This window comes from Capricornis sumatraensis, chromosome 2, assembly GCF_032405125.1.
Source record: "Capricornis sumatraensis isolate serow.1 chromosome 2, serow.2, whole genome shotgun sequence".
NCBI lineage: Eukaryota > Metazoa > Chordata > Mammalia > Artiodactyla > Bovidae > Capricornis > Capricornis sumatraensis.
Window position 1 is genome coordinate 17,681,825 of NC_091070.1, and position 23,308 is coordinate 17,705,132.

Below are 23,308 nucleotides of genomic sequence, written 5' to 3' on the forward strand. Positions count from 1 at the left end.
AAAAGTATATCCAACAGAAAGAACTGAAGGCCACTGAGGTCAACTGGAATGACTGATTACAACACAGTTCGAATCTAAACAAAAGTATACTACAGTTTGTAAACTGCTGACCATAAAGCAGCACAACACTCAAAAAAAAAAAATCCTCAATTTTACTGTATTAAAGGGTTGATTACAATGAATGAAACAAATGCTCTTATCTAGAGATACATTAATAGGTGCTGAACATTCATGTTTACAACCATTTATTACTTTTGCTTAGTCAGTTCTGTCATTTTTTGAAGCTGTATTGTTTAAATCTTTTTCATCACTTAAAACTTGAAGTGATGTCTATACCTATTTCTCTTGAAATCTTTGTAACTATTTGACAGTATGCACCTACTAATCTAAAATAAACATAGGCTTTTATCAATACAGATTTGGGTTTTCAGGCTATACTGTGGACTACTTGGCAAAACACAAATAGATCATCCTCTGTAGTAAGTCCCTCCATCAACCTAACCAGTCTCAGTAATTTAACTTATACTACTTCCGAAACAAAGCCTCTATTCTACTCCAAAAACTGTTTGATAAGCTCTGAATTTCCCCAAACTCCTGCACACACACACACCCTGCCATTAAGTCCCTTTTCCATCAACACAATATGGAAACACCATCCCATTTATTCTTGCACCAAGCTACAGTTCAAGAATTATGTAAAGCATTTCCAATTGAATATGTATTTGTAAGTGTCTTTTCAAGCATTCTATTTTAAACAAACATTATAAAGTTATAAAAACTATTAATTTAAAAAATATTTTGTATGATCTATTAAAGTTACATTAAATCTCCAACAGTTTCTGAATATCTGATATAAATTTCACATAATATTAGTTTTAGCAAAAGAAGGAAAAATAGGTCATGTTGACATCAATCTATTATTGTAAACAATCATATAGGATGTAAATATATGATAGTAAAGATATAGGAGTGAATTATGTTGTGCAACTAAGAAAATATCACCTATTATCACATTTAAAGCAAAAACTATCTATACTCTTAAGGGGTTTTTTTTAATGTATCTTGAAATCTTTCGGCAGAATGGAAAGAAATCCATGTATTTCCTTGATGAAGATGTTTATGGAGATTACAAAGAGGTATCTCCTGAAATGCAAACTATCTGCTTTCCGATGTTACCTCCTGTCATCATGGACTGGAATGCAGCTAGAAAGAAAAAAAAAAACGAAGTTATCTGACAACATAATGTCACCATCATACATGTGACCAGGCACATATGATTAATGTGAATAATTTCTTTCATGATTTTAAGTACCGAAGGAAATTTTCATGAATAGAAACTGCTAGTAAAACACTAGCAAAGTTACAGGACAAATCAACCCAATTAACATCTTAAAAATGTGTTTTTTACCCAAACTAAAAATGTTTAATTGGCATCTACATCCATGTTCAATGTTACAGAGTCTGAAGACTACAGCAAAATAAGTATGAGGATAAATGTCAGAAAAAACAATAGCTTAAAAAATATTAGAAATCTAATCATAAAGTTTTACTAAGTAAGTAAAATGACCATCTATCATGTGAGTGAATTTTATATTTCAGTTTGGTAAACACATTAACCAAATACATTAGATTTTTTTCTTAAAAAGGAAAAATTAGCAGTTTGATTTAATTTTCTTCATTTAAAATAAAAGAGATTGTTGAAATCTGTATGTTAGCCAAAAAAAAAGAAATACTGAAAATCTGCTTAATGTAATCTTATGATTGATGACTTAGAACCATTCAATCTGAGAAAGTTACCTAGAGGCTAGATAACTTTCACAATTCTTACAATTTTTAATAATTATTTATAAAAACAAAGAAATATTTTACAATTTGCAATGAGAAAACAATAGCTCTTAAATGCCACTAAGTTGAACTTTCATAGAGTTTAAGATATTTAAGGTTTCACAGGAAAGAAATGTGATTCAAAGAGAAAAAAACAACTGAAAAGAATAATTAAAAGAAAAAAGACAGTATTTGTGCCGAACTGATGTGTATAGTAAATAAATCTACATTCATCTTACCTCCCATGTTTTCCAATCCATTTACCATAGTCTCCTTGATCTGTAAATTGAAATAGGTAGACTTCAGTGTTTATATTTAATGGTTTGCATTTTTGCAAAAGGCAGCAATATTATTTAGCACTTTCTGTCTAAAAATAGATATTTTTCATTTTATATAGCTACATCAGAAGTTTCCTATCAATTGATTTTTAAAATATTAATACAATCCTATTTTCCCACTGTCTAATCTTCAGTTAGTAACATCATATGCTGTACACCCTCTTTTCATAAAACAAACTATATAAGCACACATACACATACACCTTTGCCTATCATTTGCATGTTTCAAGAACATCCTAGATCAGGGGTCCCTGGACCTGATTGATAACTGCTGATTTTCAACCACAACCAAGAGATCTATCAGAAGGTCCAGGAAGGGCAGGTTGTAGGGTGGTGGAGAGGTACTAAGAAATGCTTAAAAGATTTTTGAGAAAGAACAACTTCTAACACATAGTAATAGTCCATAAATATTTGCTAATGAATATTACAATTTAGAAAAGACAACAACCTATTCATCTTGTCATATAATCTAAGAAAAGTAAAGTTTAATAAAATTTTAGATAAAGGGAATGATGGGAAGGTTTCTCAATCAGGAGGATTATATTCCTCTGGGAGGTAAAGTTAATTTATGATATTCAGTATACTTTTATTTTAAAGAAATATTTATTATGAAACAAATATTAAATTCAAATAATACAAAAGTATATCAAGTAGCAGGAAGAATGATATTGATCAAGAATAGAAGCAAGTTCTACCTTTAGCTTTCCTTCTTTAAACCATTGACTCAGTTGGAGAATACCAAACTCAAATTTATCCTTATAATTTAACACCAGAAATCTTTCTCTGTAGTGGGGAAGAAAAGGATAATAATCAGAGACTAGGGAGGGTGAAAGCTCATATCAAATCATTCCAGAATTCAAAAACTTGTTAATCACATACAGTCTGGTCAAATACAGCTTTAGGTGCAATTACAAGCATACGTATAGTGGACTTCTATTGTTTTGTCTGCTCAGTATCGACAGTCCCATGTAGTAGTAACACTGTGGTTTTACTTTGTGGGTTGCATCTTTTCCCCACCCTCATGTGATGAAAGCCAGGCCAGTCTGAGCTGATACGTATCAGCTTTGGGACTTGATAAAACTGCAAGAAGAGAGCTGTTCTCTTTTTGCTTGGATTGCTAACCTGGTGAAATGTAAGAGCAAAGATAACAGTCATCCTGTTGCTACTGCAAGAGGAGAGTCCACCAGAACCATGCCAACCCAGAAAAAAGCACAGCCCAGGGTGAAGAAAAACTGAGTCTGGACACCAGTATGCAAACCTTTTACCCAGCCAAATCTAAGCCAGCACTAATACTGAACTTCTCAATACATGAACCAATAAATGTCTTTTGCACTTAAGCCAATATGAGTTGAATTTCTAACATTCACGAAAAATGTGAACTGAACAGGCGCATTTTTCAAAAAGTTTTCTGCCAGTGAGCTAGTTTACCAAAACCTAAATATTGAACTACCTTAAAATGTACATTTTCAAATTTTATTTAATAGGAAACAATTATATATGAGGAACAATATATTTCATATACATCTGTGATCTTTAAACCAGTTGAATCTGGTAATATGGGGAAAGTGTAGAACATACCTTGTGATGTTTCTTTCTTTCTGGATTGCTTCTATAGCAGGGGGTAGTGGAGGAGGATAAGGCACGTCTTTGTTGTACTGAGAAATTTGACCACATAGGATGATGTGGCTGTTCTGATTCATCTGTTCAGAGAAAACTGATGATTAGACCTTAAGATATACACCTTCCCTGTATTTAATGATCTTATGGCTGCCTCAATGAAAGCTTCCTTGATTCTAGTATTTAAACTTTCTTTTTTTTTTAATGGCCACACCACACGGTCTGTGGAATCTTAGTTTCCGTTTCAGGGATTGAACCTGTGCCCTTGGCAGTGAAAGTGCACAGTCCTAACAACACTGTGGGTTAGGACTAAATACTATAAGGAATTCCCTATAGTATTTAATCCCTTAATGCCAATTAATTGATGTTGTTCTAAAGACTCACCCAGTATATGTATCAAAGAGTTTTAATTAGCTAGCAAATAAATCTACCCCAAAGGTTTTTCTAGTAGTCACGTATGGATGCGAGAGTTGGACTATAAAGAAAGCTGAGTGCCAAAGAATTGATGCTTTTGAAATGCAGTGTTGGAGAAGACTCTTAAGAGTCCCCTGGACTGCAAGGAGATCCAACCAGTCCATCCTAAAGGAAATCAGTCCTGAATATTCACTGGAAGGACTGATGCTGAAGCTGAAACTCCAATACTTTGGCAACCTAATGTGAAGAGCTGACTCATTTGAAAAGACCCTGATGCTGGGAAAGATTGAGGGCAGGAGGAGAAGGGGGTGACAGAGGATGAGATGGTTGGATGGCATCACCAACTCAATGGACATGAGTTTGAGTAAACTCTGGGAGTTGGCGATGGACAGGGAGGCCTGGTGTGCTGCAGTCCGTGGGGCTGCAAAGAGTCAGACACGACTGAGCGACTGGACTGAACTGAACTGAACTGAAAGGAATATAGAGGTAAAAAATAAGATTTTGGTAATCTGCAAAAGAATTTCATTAGTTGTCATTGTCATTGTTGCTACTTCCATTATTATTGGTGGAGTATTTCTTTGGGTTTAAATAATTTAACCTCAATTGAAAATAATTTTACATATAGTAAAGGACAATGCAGTGTCAATAGCTAATGTTGATAAATTATAAAGCTGTCAATTAAAATATGCAAATACCTGTAAACTATAAAAATCCTTTCCCAACCCAAAGTCAGAGGGTGATGGCTGAGAGCTGATGGTTAGAAGTGAGTTAGAGCTTAGAACTTCACTTGTATAATACAACTGTAATTTTTCACAAAAATAAAGGTGAAAATATAACATTGCTAGCAAAAAACTAAAACTGATGCTCATAGTACAAATCTGCAAACAAATGGAAACAGCTTCATCAAGCTCTTCTGTATCACTTAATTAGAATACTGACCATCATATTGTTTTTCACCATAAACCCTACAAGTTTATAAAGTTTTTTTTCTTTCTCACTATCAGGTAAAAAGATATCACATCAAATAAAATATAGCATTCAAATTTATAACCAACAAATCAGAAAACAACCTGACTTATCACTGTATCACTGATGTCACCGCCAACATTGTCGAAGTAAACATCCACTCCAGCTGGGCATAATTTATGGAGTTGTTCTGCAACATTCTCCTCTTTATAATTAATTGCAGCATCGAAGCCCAATTCTGAGGTCAAAAAGAGGCACTTCTCAGGTGTTCCACAAATTCCCACAACTCTGGAACAGCCCAGCAAATGGCCAATCTAGGGGAGAAATTTTTGAAAATTAAACAACGTTCTCTTGTCACAATTTAAGTGTAAAAATGTGAAAATATGAAAGATAATACAAGTACCTATATGAAAGTGTTCATCACAATTTAGGCTTTTGTAAGTCTTTTCAAGAAAGGTAATTTGAAACCAGAAGAACTGAGAACAGATATAACAGCATTCTTAAAAACATTAAGACTGAATAAAATTAGACTTAGTTTGAATGTTAAAATCTCACAATTTAAAGATGAGCTCATAAAAGGAACACTCAAACCAAAAACATCTCTATCTTGCAATTCAATATTTTTTGGGCCTGTGAGGAACTAAAATCACTATTAAGGTAAAATGTTTGTTTCTGTGGTTTCACAGAAGGCTACTATTCATAAAATAATGTACTTTATAAAACTGTACCATAATGTTTACTATTATCTCTGTTGCTGTTGTTTAGTAGTTAAGTCATGTCTGACTCTTTTGGGACCCCATGAACTGTAACTCACCAAGCTCCTCTGCCCATGAGATTTCCTAGGCAAGAATACTGGAGTGGGTTGCCACTTCCTTCTCCAAGGGATCTTCCCAACCCATGGATTGAACCCATGTCTCTGCGTCTGCACTGCAGGCAGATTCTTTACCACTGAGTCACTTGGGAATACATTAACCTATCTCTAGAAACCAGTAAGTGCTTTCTTATTTGAAGATATTTTTAAAATATAAATTTATTTTTTCAATTCATGGAATTCCAGACAGGTACTCTGTGATTTTTCTCCTTCATATAGATTAGAGCAATGCTCCAGCATTTGCCATGTCATTTTTGGTTAAAAGAGAATAAAATATAAAAAATCTACAGCATTTTTCACATTGTTAAGAAGAGAGTCTAATCATGCAATAATATCATTTCTACCAAATATATGTAAAATAACATTACAAATTTGTTCAACTGTATATTTTAAACTATATATACAGATCCAGAGATTCAGTTATGACCAGTTTTTTAGAAAATCAGATAATTCTCCAAAAGCTTACCTGCCCAGCCAAGGATCCACAAGCACCAGCAGCCCCACTAATAACCATTGTCTGATTAGATCCAGCAGTTATATGACCTTTTTCCTGTACCCCAATCAAGGAAGTCAAACCAGGCATCCCTATAGCTCCAAGAAAGTATGAAAGGTGTCCATCCACAAGTTGTGGATCTACCTAAAATAAAATATATACCTTTAAAAAAATAATATTAGGAATTTCTGTCTTAAGTCAACAAAGTAGAGACAACATATTACTTCATGAATATGAACTCCCCAAATTCATATGTTAAAGACCTAATTCTTTCAGTGTGACTGAATTTGGAGATAGGGTTTTTTAAGGAGATAATTAAGGTTAAATGGGGGTATCAGGGAGGGACCCTAATCTGATAGGACTTAGGGCCTTAGAAGAGAAAGGAACAACAGAGATCCGTTTCTCGGCAGTTACACAGAAGAAAGGCTGGATGCTGTGTGAGGATACAGGGAGAACAGGGCCATCTGAAAGTCAGGAAGAGAGGCTCCACCAGAAACCAAATTTTCCAGCACCTTGACCTCAGACCTCTAGCCTCCAGAACTGTAAGAAAATAAATTTCTGCTGTAATAATAAATTTCAGTCCATTGTATTTTCTAACAACAGTTCAAGCGGTTTAAGCGGACTAATAAACAACCCAACATGAACAGTAAACCATTTTTCAGTCTTTCTTGCCAGTGTCTCAAATATATCAAAAGAGAAGAAACACTTCACAGGAAACACTACACAAAACTGGAAGGTTTAAAAATCTCTGAGCAATTTCAGAGTAAACACTTATCTATATAAAAGTCAGCTCAAACAGTTCTCATTACTGATACTTCAAATGTTTCATGAAAATATAAGGAAGGTGTGATACAATTTCTTCTCGTTTAATTACAGAGTAAAATGAGGTGTCTCAGCTTTTCAGCATTTTACACTTATATGTTTACCAGGCCCAATCAATAGTTAATTGTACATCTCTTACATTTTCTGTCTGTTTTCTTATCTGTAACATTAAGGGAAAATGAAAAAAAAATTATATAGAAAGATTCTCTACCATAAAAGTTTTATAATAATTTTAGAGGTTAAAAATGTAACAAACCACCAAAAGTAATCAAGATTCACCACCTTGATTTGCAATTAAACTGCCACAAAGAAAACAATGGCAGTTTGTAATCAGTTTTAAATGGCTATCAGTCAAGTCTTATGTGTAGATAAAGGTAATGGAGATATTAAAGTCTACAATATACAGAAAGGTCTACAGTACATTATACAGAAATACGGTGGCTTGGTGGTCTAGTTGCTAAGTTGTGTCCAGCTCTTCTGACGCCATGGACTGTAGCTTGCCAAGCTCCTCTGTCCATGGGATTTTCCAGGCAAGAATACTGAAGTGGGTTGCCATTTCCTTCTCCAGACATAGAAATATATCCTGTAGGTAGCAGTTATTTATTAGTAAAGCCAGGAAAAAAAAAAAAAAAACATTGTGAGATAAGTTGTGTTTAGTAAATATTATTTTCCTATCCTTTCTTAATTCCTCTTCCTCATTTCGAATACCTACTTCCCAAACATTTTTAAGCTCTCCCCAACTACTCAATTTCCCACTATATCACTATGACAGGGAAAGCTAGAAACTGTTGAATGTTTGTTTTTCACTTCCTACTAAGAAATTTCCAGTTAAACATCGTTTATTAGTACCATTGGTAAAATGATTGTGTAATGTCTCCTATATCACTTATATCTTAACAGCCACCTTTAACTAACTGTAAAAATCTGTAATCATAAAGAATACTAAAATTATATAAAGTTTTTTGCCTTAATCACATTATAAATTTAATTAAATTAATTCTAATTTAATTAAATTTAATGTAATTCTCACATTCACTGGTGAGATAGCTACTGTTTTCATTTTGCACATGAGGAAACTGAGGTTAGAGACATACCGTAACTTCCTTGATGACAGTTATTAGGCTGAATTACATGAAGCTGCCAGTTTTTGTAGGTCAAAGCAGACAAATACTGGTAATTTCACATGACTCAACCAAACAGTAGAAACCGAACTCAAGATTTCTGCCACAAGATAGAATTTCAAGCACAAACCAAATGGATTTCTTGAGTCAAGCGGTAATTGCTTGTTGTTGTTGTTCAGTCACTTAGATGTGTCCAACTCTGCAACCTCATGGACTGCAGCATGACAGGCTTTCCTGTCCTTCACTACCTCTGGAGTTTGCTCTGACTCATGTCCATTGCGTCACTGATGCCGCGCAACCATCTCATCCTCTGTCGGCCCCTTCTCCTTCTGCCCTCAATCTTTCCCAGCATGAGAGTATCTTCCAATGAGTCAGCTCTTTGCATCAAGTGGACCAAGTATTGGAGCTTTCCTAGGAAACTCTTCAAGTATTTAACTATAAAGGGCATTCTGGTTCTTAGCATAAAGCATTTTTTGATGCTTATAGCTCAGGTTTTATTTTAGACATGTAAAATTTGAGAATTAAATATGGAAAACAACATCATTCATTGGCAATCTAAGAACTGTCATAAATAGTTACAGCCAACAGTGGAAGAGGAATAAAGGCTTTTCACATTCTGACAGCTATCTAAAAAGAAAACATGCTTTTATTTTGTCCCCTGAAAAAAAGCAAACAAAACCAAACACCAAATGCACAAAGAAGGAATAACAAGAGAGAAAAATCAGATACTTTATATTGTACATCACCTTTTCAAGGATATTGCCATCCAGAATAACCTTGGTTTGCCAGGGCCAATAGAAGGAAGTCACAAAATCGCCTTTCGTAAAATTTGTGTGTTTGCTTTCTTCTATAATCCCAACACCTCCACCATCAACCACCTGAGACAGCTGCCAAGGTGTTATATAGTCACTGCCAGTGTCTTCATTCATTCTACAACGCTAAAAAAAAGAAACACAGATTGGGATACTTCTGTCTGATAATACTGAACCAGTTTACTTATTTACCCATTGACTAAAAGAAGTATATAATTCAGTAATATTAAGTACAGTGTTAGCCAAACAAAACTCATCTTAATTTCTCTCTTCCTTTCAGTTATTTTTTATGCTGAAAAACACAAGAAGTGAAATTTAAAAAGAATTTAATGAACCTAGAGCCTATTATATAGAATAAAATAAATAAGAAAGACAAATATCATATATTAACACACACACACACACACATATATATATATATGGAATCTAGAAAGATGGTACTGATGATCCTATTTAGGGGGCAGCAAAGGTGACACAGATGTAAAGAAGAGACTTACAGTCACAGTGCGGGAGGGAGAGGGTGGGATGACTTGAGAGAGTAGTATTGAAACACATATATTATGATATGTAAAACAGATAGCTAATGGGAATTTTCTGTAAGATGTAGGGAACCCAAAGCCAGTGCTATGTGATAACCTGGAGGGATGGGATGAGGAGGGAGGTGGGAAGGAGGTTTAAGAAGGAGGGGACATATGTATACCTCTGGCTGATTCATGTTGATGTATGGCAGAAGTCATCACAATATTGCAAAGTAATTATCTTCCAATTAAAAATAAAGTAAAAAAGAATTTAAGGAGCTTTCCTGGTGGCTCAGTGGTAAAGAATCTGCCTGCCCATGTAAGAGACAAGGGTTTGATCCTTGGTCCGGGAAGATTCCACATGGCATGGAGCAACTATGCCTGTGTGCCACAATTATTGAGCCTGTGCTCTAGCGCCCAGGAACAGCAACTATTGAGCCCACTTACCACGGCTGCCGAAGCCTTCAGCACCCTAGAGTCCGTGCTCCACTACAAGAGCAGCCACCGCGATGAGAAGCCTGTGTACCGCAACAAACAGTAGACCAACACCCTGCCGCCCCACACCACAACTCCCCTCTAACCCTGCAACCAGAGAAAGGCTTTGGGCAGCAACAATGAGCCAGCACAGCCAAAAATGAATTAATAAATGATTTTTTAAAGTATTTGAGAGGATATGTGTAGCTTCTATGCAAATTCTATGCCCTTTTAAAAAAAAGAATTTACATTCTAAAATTAGATTGTGGTAAACAGACTACTTTGTGAATGAACTAAAAACTACTGAAGTATACATTTTAAATGTGTGAACTGTATGACATGTGGATTGTGTGTGTGTTAGTCGCTCAGTCATGTCCAACTGTTTGCGGCCCCATGGACTATATCCTGCCAGGCTCCTCTGTCCATGGGGATTCTCCTGGCAAGAATACTGGAGTGGGTTGCCCTTGCCTACTCAAGGGGATCTTCCTGACCCAGGGATCGAACCCATGTCTTTTATGTCTCCTGCATTGGCAGGCGGGTTCTTTACCACTAGTGCCACCTGAGAAGCCCCTCTTAAATAATTTATGTCCTATATGCTAGCATAATACAAGATTCTGTGTCAATGGGTTATAGCAAATTAGGTACTCTGACATGTTGCTGATAATATTATAAACCATCCATTTTTAACAGAAAACAGACTTGCAACATATAGACCATAATACTACTCATTTCTTCAGTTGAGCAATACTGCTTCCACAATGGAAATAACCCAAAAGAGAAATGAAACAATTTTTATACAGCTGTTCATCAAACTTCAGACCAAGTACTACATCATTCCCCCTAACTTCAGATTGATGTTCTCTTTATTTAAAGACAAAGTATCACCACAGTACCACACCTTTCCATAGAACTAGGGCTAAAGACTTCTCTGGGAGGCAATTAAGGCTTTCTTCCTCTCTGTGGCTCATTCTTTCCTCTCTTACGGAGGCCAAGATGTACAAGCCTACAGTGTGGTCCAGGAGATGGAAGAGACAGAAGGCTGTTCCATCAAGGGGCCCTACATGGTCTGGTTTAGCTCACCAGGGTAAAAGACCACATGGCATATTGATGCCAAAGCTCCTGTGGGAATATACTACACTTCTGCTTGTGTGCCCCTCCCATATATCCTTTTAATTTTTTTTTAAGATTTAAAAAGAAATGATTTATTTATTTTTGGCTGTGCTGGGTCTTCATTGCTGCACAGGTGCTTTCTCCAGTTGCAGAGGGTGGGGGCTACTCTTTCATTGCGGGGTGTGGGCTTCTCACTGCGGCGGCTTCTCCTGTTGTGGAGCATGGGCTCTGGCACATGTGGGCTCAGTAGTTGTGGCGCACAGGCTTTAGTTACCCCAAGTATGTGGAATCTTCCCAGACCAGGGATGAAACCCATGTTCCCTGTATTGGTGGCAGACTCTCAACCACTAGACTACCAGGAAAGTCCCCATATATTCTTCAAAGCAAGTATAGCAGCCATTGGATACTGGCCACACCAAGTACCTGATTCTTAAAGCTAATCGAAAAAGTAGGAAGGAGTATAGGTAAGTGAATGATGTCAATAAGATAAAATGTTATACAACCAGCAAAATAACATTTGGACTAATTTCTCATATGAAGATATGAATATAAAATCACAAACATGAAATCAAAATAGTATATACATATTAAATATAACCATCTAAAATGTAATACATACACAGTGATTAAAATCAGTCATAAATTTGGAATGATATAAAATTTCAATAATTTAATGCTCAGCAGATTCCTTTTTTCCCTTCAAAGATGCTTATGTCCTTTTTTGTTTAAGAATAATTTAAAAAAAATATTTATTTGGCTGCACCAGGCCTTAGTTGTGGCATGTGGGATCCAGTTCCCTGACCAGGGACTGAACCCAGGCTCCCTGCAGGAAGCCTCAGAGTCTTAGCCACTGGATCACCAGGTAAGTCCCACTTATGTTTGTTTGTTTGTTTGTTTTAAGAACAGTGTCTAGTGAAAGCAACCAAAGTAATTTTCTTCCTTCTTTTAATTCATATTTAATAAACACTTATGCTAGTCACTGGAGATAGAGGGATAAATAAGACCTCTATTTTAATAAGTTTTTATTAGGGAAGACAAACATCTGATAACTAAATAATTATTAATTAAAACTGGGATACATGCTGAAGGTCAAGGTATTTGAGAAAATCTAATAGAGAGGAATAGTCTGAGGGTTAAGGGTGATTTGCCAAAGTAAATCTCTTTAAAGCATAAAGCAGGCTTCTAGGGAATAAGGGGTTGGTCAGGTAAAGGGAAAGGAAGTTTTTAGATATGGAGGTTTGTTTTAATTTGTACCCAAAATTTTGGGTTTTTTTTTATTATTATTGATCTATTTATGTCTGTGTTGGGTCTTCATTGCTGCATGCTGGCTTTTTCCAGTTGTGGTAGCTTCTCTTACTGCAGAGTTCAAGCTCTAGAGCGTGGGCTCAGTAGTTGTGGCACCTGGGCCTAGTTGCCCTGAGGCATGTGGGATCTTCCTGGACCAGGGATCAAACCTGTGTCTTTGTACTGGCAGGCAGAGCCACCAGGGAAGTTCCCAGAATGTTGTTTTAATCAGTTATTATAATATGACAGACATAGATACAATTGCCTTGAAAGAAGAGCTTATTATAACACCCTAGAGAAAAGGCATATCGTATCACACAGGGTCACATGGGAAAGCACCAGAGTTTGGAGGCAAAATCGGGGAGAGGACAGCATGGCCCACTCTTTATTGGGGCTTCCAGGAAAAGGAGTGGGTAAAGTAGGATAGGCAAGCTTGGGTACATTAGAATTGGACAGACTGAATAACTTCAGTGGACTCTGGCTCATGGATATGTTCCTAGTTGTCTGGCACCTAGCCCTTGGGTGATTTAGGGTGGGGTAGAAATTTTGATGTGGTATATGAGAGTCAGAGGAAGGAAGTGTCTGGAAATATGGTTTTTAAGTTGATTGGTTTACATATGAAAGGTATGTCCAACGAAAATTGTTTATTATCTCTAAAACTCAGCTAGCACTGGGAGGGGCAGTCTCTCCAGGATTAGCAAGGCCCCTAAGATGTCAAAGCATCATAAAATACAGAAAATGATTTTATGATAAATCATAAAATACAGAAAGACATGATTTTGGCCTAAGCCAAAAGGTGTACTGGTGTGTTACACAAGAAGGAAATTCAGCAAGGTGAGAGTCAAAGGGTATGGAGAGGCTGGGCAGGCAAACAGGGGCTAGAGTCTTAGACCATGTCCAGAAAGTTAATCTTTCAGTTCAGTTGAGTTCAGTTGCTCAGTTATGTCCGACTCTTTGTGACCCCATGAATTGCAGCACGCCAGGCCTCCCTGTCCATCACCAACTTCTGGAGTTCATTCAAACTCATGTCCATCGAGTCAGTGATGCCATCCAGCCATCTCATCCTCTGTTGTCCCCTTCTCCTCCTGCCCTCAATCCCTCCCAGCATCAGAGTGTTTTCCAATGAGTCAACTCTTCATGAGGTGGACAAAGTACTGGAGTTTCAGCTTTAGCATCATTCCTTCCAATGAACACACAGAACTGATCTCCTTTAGAATAGACTGGTTGGATCTCCTTGCAGTCCAAGGGACTCTCAAGAGTCTTCTCCAACACCACAGTTCAAAACCATCAATGCTTCGGCGCTCAGCTTTCTTCACAGTCCAACTCTCACATCCATACATGACCACTGGAAAAACCATACCTTGACTAGATGGACCTTTGTTGGCAAAGTAATGTCTCTGTTTTTCAATATGCTATCTAATTGGTCACAACTTTCTTTCCAAGGAGTAAGCATCTTTTAATTTCATGGCTGCAGTCACCATCTGCAGTGATTTTGGAGCCCCCAAAAAATAAAGTCTGATACTGTTTCCACTCTTTCCCCATCTATTTCCCATGAAGTGATGGGACCAGATGCCATGATCTTCGTTTTCTGAGTGTTGAGCTGTAAGCCAACTTTTTCACTCTCCTCTTTCACTTGCATCAAGAGGCTTTTTAGTTCCTCTTCACTTTCTGCCATAAGAGTGGTGTCATTTGCATATCTGAGGTTATTGATATTTCTCCCGGCAATCTTGATTCCAGCTTGTGCTTCTTGCAGCCCAACGTTTCTCATGATGTACTCTGCATATAAGTTAAATAAGCAGGGTGACAATATACAGCCTTGACGTACTCCTTTTCCTATTTGGAACCAGTCTGTTGTTCCATGTCCAAACTGTTGCTTACTGACCTGCATACAGGTTTCTCAAGAGGCAGGTCAGGTGGTCTGGTATTCCCATCTCTTTCAGAATTTTCCACAGTTTATTGTGATCCACACAGTCAAAGGCTTTGGCATAGTCAATAAAGCAGAAATAGATGTTTTTCTGGAACTCTCTTGCTTTTTCCATGATCCAGCAGATGTTGGCATTTGATCTCTGGTTCCTCTGCCTTTTCTAAAACCAGCTTGAACATCTGGAATTTCACAGTTCACGTACTGCTGAAGCCTGGCTTGGAGAATTTTGAGCATTACTTCACTAGCGGGTGAGATGAGTGCAATTGTGCGGTAGTTTGAGCATTCTTTGGGATTGCCTTTCTTTGGGATTGGAATGAAAACTGACCTTTTCCAGTCCTGTGGCCACTGCTGAGTTTTCCAAATTTGCTGGCATATTGAGTGCAGCACTTTCACAGCATCATCTTCCAGGATTTGAAATAGCTCATGGATGCAAAAAGCCTTAACAAAACAGTAGTAAAAAAAATCTAGCAACATATCAAAGGAAAGGAACTATACAGCAGGACCAAGTGGGATTTTTCTCCCAAGAATGCAGGATTGGTTTAACATCTGACAGTTAATTAATATAATAAACCGTATCAATGGATTAAAAGACAAAAATCACACAATTATTTCAATGGAAACAGAAAAAGCATATGACAAAATCCAAATCTCCCTTTTGGAGGAGGAGTTAATGGGGATTTTATTGTTTAATGAGCACAGAGTTTCTGTGATGATGAACCACCAGGCTCCGCCGTCCCTGGGATTCTCCAGGCAAGAACACTGGAGTGGGCTGCCATTTCCTTCTCCACATGCATCTTACCACAATAAAAATTATCCAATGCCCCTTGATGATAAAAAGCAATCAAAAAACCAGGAATAGAAGGAAATCTCCTCAGACTAGATAAAGGGCATCTAGAAAAATCCCACAGCTAACAACAAGCTTACTGGTGAAAGACTGAATGCTTCTCCCTTAAGATCAGGATCAAGCAAGGATGTCCATTCTTGCCACTTACAACACTATATTCGAGGTTCTAAGCCAGGGTAATAGGCAAGAAAATGAAACTAAAAGGATCCACTAGGAAAGCAAGAAATAAAACTATCCATGTTCATAAAGCCTAAGTTCATGTGCCTGATGGCTTCTCAGCTGTAGACCTAGGCAACATATAACTTCCTTTCAATAAACCTCCTTTATGTGGAAGTAGCATCAGTGAGTTTGTTCCTTTCAAAAGAGACCTACTGGAATTAAGAGCTTGTACAGAGTCTGAGAGGATTTCCCATCTTAATTTACTATCTCAAGTTTTACTTAGTACTAGGAAGTGACCTGGACTTTTGAAAGACACTGACTAATCATGCACTACTATTATGAAAACATTCCTTCTGTAACATTCCTTAGTAACACCAGTGAATAAACACAAAGGTAATTTGTAATTTACAGGTATCAAGATATATTGCTCAAATATTTATTAATCATGAGGATTATACAATAAAATTCAGATGTGGGACCTCCCTGGCGGTCCAGTGACTAAGACTCTGCAGTCCCAATGCAGGGAACCTGGGTTGATCCCTGGTCAGGGAATTAGATACTGCATGCTGCAGCTAAGATCCAGCTGAGTCAAAATAAATAAATAAATATTTTTAAATAAAAATAATAAATATGTTTTAAAAATAAAATAAAATTCAGATGCAACATGAAAAAATACGGATATAAAATTATTTTCACAAGGTCACAAAACCCTGATTCTTACCATGTAAGGATCCACAGAAAGATAAAGAGTTCTGACTTGTACTTGTCCTTCATTGACACAATCTGGTAAGTTTACTTCTTCTACTCGGAAATTTTCTGCCACTGGATGACCATTTTTTCCTAAAATATTAGACAAAAATATAAAATAAAGGGGGATTGGCTGTTAGCGGCGTTGCGGGTAAGCTCGTGTGCGACGACGGCGGCGGCGGAGTCGGCATCGGCTGCAGCGGGAGACTTTGGCGCGATGTCTCACACCATCTTGCTGGTACAGCCTACCAAGAGGCCAGAAGGCAGAACTTATGCTGACTATGAATCTGTGAATGAGTGTATGGAAGGTGTTTGTAAAATGTATGAAGAACATCTGAAGAGAATGAATCCCAACAGCCCCTCTATCACATATGATATCAGTCAGTTGTTTGATTTTATTGATGACCTGGCAGACCTCAGCTGCCTCGTTTACCGAGCTGATACCCAGACATACCAGCCTTATAACAAAGATTGGATTAAAGAGAAGATCTACGTGCTCCTTCGTCGACAGGCCCAACAGGCTGGGAAATAGTTGAGTTTGGAAGCATTAGGGGAACGGGGGTGGGCTTGGAACACAGGTGTGTGCAGTGTGCTGTAGTGGAAGTTTTGTATTATAGTTATCCTGTTTCCATTTTGGTATACCCTAGCCAGAACTGAATGTATTAGATAAAATGTGATGATCTTGTTCAATCTGAAAACCCCTTTGCCCCTCCCCTTTTTTTTTACTTAAACATTTTTATGATGATTTAGGTGAAAGTTGGTTTTTGTCAGTTAATGTTGGTTCCAGTCCCTCAAACTGTTCATACCTGCTTTATAACATCCACTGTACTAATCCTCCTTCAAATTGGGGTGGGGAGTGGAGGCACAGTTTAGTTACATCCTCAAGATAAAGTCTTGGTGAAAAACAAATAAATGTTCTTTAGTTATAAAAAAAAAAATAAAATAAAATAAAATAAAAAAGGCACTTTCCCATAGAATTATTTCTTATTCTTTACATGGTCACTCTAGGACTTACAGCACTCCCTAAATACACACGTGAATAAATCTATTGCTTTGAAATTTCTCTATAGCTCAGCATAAATTCTTCAAATAGTTTCAACTGCTCTTGGCTTTCTCCAAGAAGTTCCTTTGGCATGTTGCTGTCAATGTCAAAATCTTTTTTAAGATGATAACAGGTAAATCACCTCATCTGTCACAAAATTATAAAAGGATTTCAAAAAGCCAAAAAGCACAGCCAGCTTTTTTTTAACTAGGAAAATTAAAATTTACAAGGTAGCAGAAACACCACATTAGCCAAAGTAAACTGGTAAACTATCCTTCCTCATTTTAAGACGAAAACAGAAACTTAAATGAATATAATCAAAACTTCCTATTCATTTTTTTCAAATTTATTTATTTATAATTGAAGGATAATTGCTTTATAGTATTGTTTTGGTTTCTATCAAACATCAACATGAAAAACTTCCTGTTCATTGAATCATCAAATTTCTAAAACGAAAACGGAATGCGGACATTTTAATCTAATTGTTCTCCTTCTAAAACTGAGAAAAGGTAAGTGTCTTCCCTAGGCCACACGCTAGGTAAACATCTAAACTAAGGGAGCATAGGCCCAAATCTCTCAGGTTACTTCCACACCTAAGCTTCTGTGGTTCAGGTCAGATGTCAGGTAGCTGACTTATGATGCAACAGGTCAGTGCTTTTCACATAAAACAGAAAAGCGCATCTTAAGAATCAGTATTACACGTTATCAACAAAAAACAAAAGCCAAATATATTTGTAATACTATCTTCTAAATATTGCAATAACTTTAAAATACCTTATTTCTTCAACAAGTGGCCTTGATAATTATTTTAAAAATGATAATATTGTTTAAAGAATTTCCTCTAAGGTCTCAACTAGCATTACTATCTTCCTTCCTTCGTTTACCACGTCGACATTATATTATTACTTTTTGTTACTCCATTTGCATTAATAATTACTAAAGACCACAGCTGTTCAGACAAATACAGACAAATACATACCAGGTCTGGAATTTAATACCACTCTTTGTACAATCATCACCTTGTTTGCACAGTAGCCTCACAAGACTTCTGTATAAAATAACTCCTATAAACAGAAATGTTTTAAATCACAAGAAAGTAATGATATATTCAACAATTTAAAAGCTTAAAAAAAAGTGCACTTGTGTTTCTGAATAAGGAAAGGAAAAATCATATTTAGGATCCAAAAAACTTTAGTTTCCTGTCAGAGTTTGCCTCCTAAACCAAGTATGTCAAAGAGACTAAATCTAATTAGAATATTTGGCTAACAGGGACAAATTTACTGAAGATTGAGTGGAACAAAATGTTTTGGCCTCATAATTCAAGCACACTCATCTTCATGTCTTCATGATTAAGGCTCCTACTGTGGCTTGATTAAAAGAAAACAATATGATATATTCCTCTGGAGTTAGCCAGTTAATCTACTGCTTAACTGAGATGTAACCACATTTTCAAAAACTCTTTATCAAAATAGAAATTTCTTAATAGTTTTGCTGATCATAAAAGTAACATATCAAAAGCATTTTAAAATCCTCACCTTCTAGGAAGTTATGTAACAGAGGATGGCTAAGTAAATGAAAAAAGATCAATTTATTCTGGGTTTACAATTTGAACTAATAAAAGAAGTAAAATGATGTTTGAGTGCTGGCACTATCTGACTTGGACCTTCTTCCTTTATCCATCACTAAAAATGAACAGATTGTTAATGTCACTCTGTGTGCCAAGGACTGTTATGCTATGAAATATACATACATACATGCACATACATATTTATATAGTATTTAATATATTTAACAATTCTATTAGATGTTTTTATTATTATCCCCAACTTATAGATGAGGAAAATGAGTCTTAAAGGGTTTAAGCACTTTTCTAAGGTGGTGCTGTATGCATTCTGTTTCATCACAGCAGGAACTCTATAATGTCTTATAGGGCTAAACATATTTTTTAAAGAAAATCTTCTGTTGACTCACCTTGTGTATAAATTACGCAGGGGTTAAAAAAACAAAGTTTTCCAAACTGACACTGGATCCAAAGAAAACTGACCTTAAGTGGTGTTTAACAGCACCATGATAGCTAAATTTTCAACCAAAGGAGTCTTTTCAAATGAGGTTTCGTATCTGTCACCCTTTTCTCTAATTACTTTCAATGTATGCTTTATTACTTCAAATGATGCACACGGTAGACTTGTCTAAATATTGCTTATCAGCATGAAAAGTAAACTACTAGTCTTTCCCTCTGTGATTCATGGGGTCGCAAAGAGTCAGACAAGACTGAGCAACTAAACTGAACTGAACTGAACTGAGTCTTTCCCTCTGTATTAAATTTTTCAAGTGCCAGGTGAAAAATGGCAACTTTTTTCAAGTGAAGAAAGTTTTCAAGTGCCAAACACAATTAACTAATGTAGGATAATCGTGCAGTATCTCTCAAGAGCACAACACATTTAAAACATAAAGATATTTAGTTACAAAATTAAAACCTAAAATATGATACACCAGCTCTAGATCTGAAAGGAAGGGTGGTGGTGGTGTTAAATTCACCCCAAATAGGAGAAAAACGGAAGTCCTTATTGACTGACATCAAGCAAACCATATTCACCAGGTATGACATTAAGTAGGTTCTTAATTGGTGGTAAACAATATTCCCTGGTGGTTCAGGCCATAAACAATCCACCTGCAATGCAAGAGACCTGGGTTCAATCCTGGGGTTGCGAAGATCCCCTGGAGGAGGGAATGGCAACCCACTCCAGTATTCTTGCCTGGGAAATCTCCATGGACAGAGGAGCCTGGCGGGCTACAGTCCACCGGGTCACAAAGAGTCGGACACGACTGAGCGACTAAGCACAGCACAGCACAATATTCCAAAATAATACAAGATCAATTATCAATGGAAAAATTCTAGCACCCCTCAAAAAGACAGTGTTATCTGAATGTCTACCTTGCAGCCTAATATAAGGGGAAGGGCACTGAACTAGGAAGAGCAGATTACATGTCTGGCTTCTAATCACTTGGGATTGGGGAAAGTTTCTTCTCTCAGCCTGTTTCCTGAATGTTCTTAAGTGCCAGGACTAAGGACTTAATAGCCACTGGCTCCTTTAACCCACCACCCAACGACGCTCTGAGGACAGTACTGTTACAGTTCCCATTTTATAGACGAGGAAAAGGAGGCACAGAGGTTGAATAACTTGCCCATGATCACACAACTGATAATGAAGACACTGCATGTGCTAAGTCGCTTCAGTCCTGTCCCACTGTTTGCGACCCTATGGACTGTAGCCAGTCAGACTCCTCTGTCCAAGGGATTCTCCAGGCAAGAATACTGGAGTGGGTTGCCATACCCTCCTCCATGGATTTTAAGAGGAGAGATCCAGGGATCCAGGAATTCCCGACCCAGGGATCAAACCGGAGTCTCTTATGTCTCGTGCATTGGCAGGCGGGTTCTTTTCCACCAGGGCCACCTGAGAAACCCAACGAAGACACTAGTGTGTTAAGTCTCTCAGTCCTGTCCAACTCTTTGCAACCCCATAGACTGCGGCCCAACAGGCTGCAAACATAACTCACACCACCGCCATAACAGGAGCTTGCTAACACCTTAAAAAAAAAAAAAGGTTATCATGATCTTGCTCAATTATTGGGCTTCCCTGGTGGCACAGATGGTAAAGCGTCTGCCTGCAATGCGGGAGACCCGGGTTCGATCCCTGGGTCGGGAAGATCCCCTGGAGAAGGAAATGGCAACCCACTCCAGTACTCTTGCCTGGAGAATCCCATGGACGGAGGAGCCTGGTAGGCTATAGCCCATGGGGTCGCAAAGAGTCGGACACGACTGAACGACTTCACTTTCACTTTCTATGCCTGGCACATAGTAGGTGCCCATTAGTGTTAGTCGCTCAGTGGTATCCCGACTTTTTGCGACCCCATGGACTTTAGCCTGCCAGGTTCTCTGTCCATGGAGGTTGTCCAAGCAAGAACACTGGAGTGGGTTGCCATTTCCTTCTCCAGAGGCTCTAACCAACCCAGGGATCAAACCCAGGTCTCCTGCATTGCGGGCGCTTTCTTTACTGACTGTGCCATCAGGGAAGGCCAGGTGCCCATTAAATATCTGCTAAATAAACGTCCCAAGGGCACCTTAGACACGACTCTGGCCAAACTTGAAGTGGCTTTTGTTGTTCAGTCGCTCAGTCGTGTCCGACTCTGCGACCCCACGGACTGCAGCAAGCCAGTTGCTTACCCAACAATTATTTTTAAAAAAGGAAAAAAAAAAAAAAAAGCTCTGCTTCTCCTCAAGCACTCCCTATCCCAGTGACCTAGGCAATGATGCCAGCGTCTCGGCAGCCCCGGGAGGAAGCCGGGAGGTCCTCCCGGTCAGTAAGGGGCCCGCCCCTGTTCCTTGATCCTCCTCCCCCGGAAGGCTCGACCCACACGCGGGAACCCCACCCTTAACAGCCCCAGCCCGCGGCCCCTAGCGCCTCACTCACCGCTGACGAGCTCGGGAGGAAGTCTCGCGCGTTTTGCGGAAATCTGCAAGGGTCTAGCCGGGCGACCTCTGCCCTCCGGCCGCAGTACGCAGGCGCACGACTAGACCTCGGCTGTTCACCTCTGTTCCTGCCCATGGGCGGGCTTTCGGAATTTAGGCTGGAACGGTGCGGAGATCTGGAAACTAGTCACATGTGTGGGCGAAGTGTATTAATAAATTTACCGGGATTGGTGCCCTGTGGCTGCCCCTATTGGCAAGACACAAGGAACAAACCGTTCATCCTTGACCAGTGGGTTCATTTCCCGCAGGCCCTAGAAGGAATTTTGTTTTATGGATTTCTCCCTGAGCCTTGGATTGGAAAATCACAGCCAGTTCACAGGCCCGACAAGTCTACCCTTCTTTTTATAGACTGAGGAAACAGACTCAGAGAACTGCTGTGATTGGATCATCTACCTTTCCGCTGGTTAGGGGCAGTGCTGGAGTTTATATATAGTCTCTCCAGACTGCTGGCCCAGGACCCCTTCCCTTACAACAGGGCTGTCTTTTCTTTTCCAAAGAACCCCAATTTGCTGAAAGATGGATTACCCAGTGTGAGCTGATTTCTCAATTTCATAGTTCTTAATTACCTTGTTTTGTGTTGAACTAGGTTGAGCAAGGCTTGTTCCCAGGAGACCTGGGATCTCCAAGGACATCAAACTCTAGGGAGTCCATTCTGAATTAGACAGGTGAAATGATTAATATTTATATTTTATTCATGTCAGAGCTAATAGCTCAGTATAAATCACGGTATTTAGAAGCTGAAAGATGACTAGGATGGTGAGCAAGGGTATAAGAATCATTAAACAGGCTGGAGTGCTTGGTAGTTGCACCTTTGAGCTTTTTACTTCTTTGGAAAAGCGTCTGGAAAGGGCTGGAAGGACCACTACTCCAGAGAAAGTGTCTCCCTTCAGCCACAGCAGAAAAGCTACTAATGGCCTGTGCTATCCTGGCAGAACCTCCCATAAATTGAGCTGGGGTGGTGGAGGAGATAGGAGTAGCTCCCAGGCGAAACACTTCAGATTCCACTGTTCTTATCTGAAACTTCAGCAGTTTACCTCAAGTGTAAATGTTTCTCAGATTGTTATATGCCCTTAGTCACTTTCCAGACCATAGGCTGGTTGTTTATGTTAATTTTGTCCCACTTTATAGTTTGATTTTGTGGGGAGTGGATTTGCCAGTCTCATATTTCTCCATAACCAGAAGAATATTATTTATTTTTGTTTGGCTGTGAAGGATCTTCATTGTCTTGTGTGGGCTCTTTAGTTGTGGCACGTGGGACCTATTTTCCCAAGGAGGGATCACACTTGTGCCGCCTGCCTTGGGAGCTTGGAGTCTTAACCACTGGACCACCAGGTAAGTCCCTGGAAGTCTATTTAGTTTTATTTTTTAGTTACAAATAATTTTAAAGAAGGGCTTGA

General features: G+C 38.3%; 2 protein-coding genes across 2 annotated transcripts; one reads left to right on the forward strand and one right to left on the reverse strand.

The window, feature by feature from the left end:
* Positions 1–159: 159 nt before the first annotated feature.
* On the reverse strand, positions 160–21,899 carry PTGR2 (prostaglandin reductase 2). Its single transcript, XM_068964783.1, has 10 exons — positions 21,853–21,899; positions 18,360–18,444; positions 16,313–16,431; positions 9,213–9,404; positions 6,497–6,667; positions 5,264–5,473; positions 3,741–3,862; positions 2,858–2,945; positions 2,064–2,103; positions 160–1,203 (listed from the first exon to the last, which is right to left on the reverse strand). Exons 2-10 carry the CDS (start codon positions 18,394–18,396, stop codon positions 1,127–1,129), a joined length of 1,056 nt encoding a protein of 351 aa, XP_068820884.1. The 5' UTR covers positions 18,397–18,444; positions 21,853–21,899; the 3' UTR covers positions 160–1,126.
* On the forward strand, positions 16,490–17,207 carry LOC138073843 (enhancer of rudimentary homolog). The gene has a single exon (XM_068965771.1). The coding sequence runs from the start codon at positions 16,556–16,558 to the stop codon at positions 16,868–16,870; it is 315 nt and encodes a 104-aa protein (XP_068821872.1). The 5' UTR covers positions 16,490–16,555; the 3' UTR covers positions 16,871–17,207.
* Positions 21,900–23,308: the final 1,409 nt, after the last annotated feature.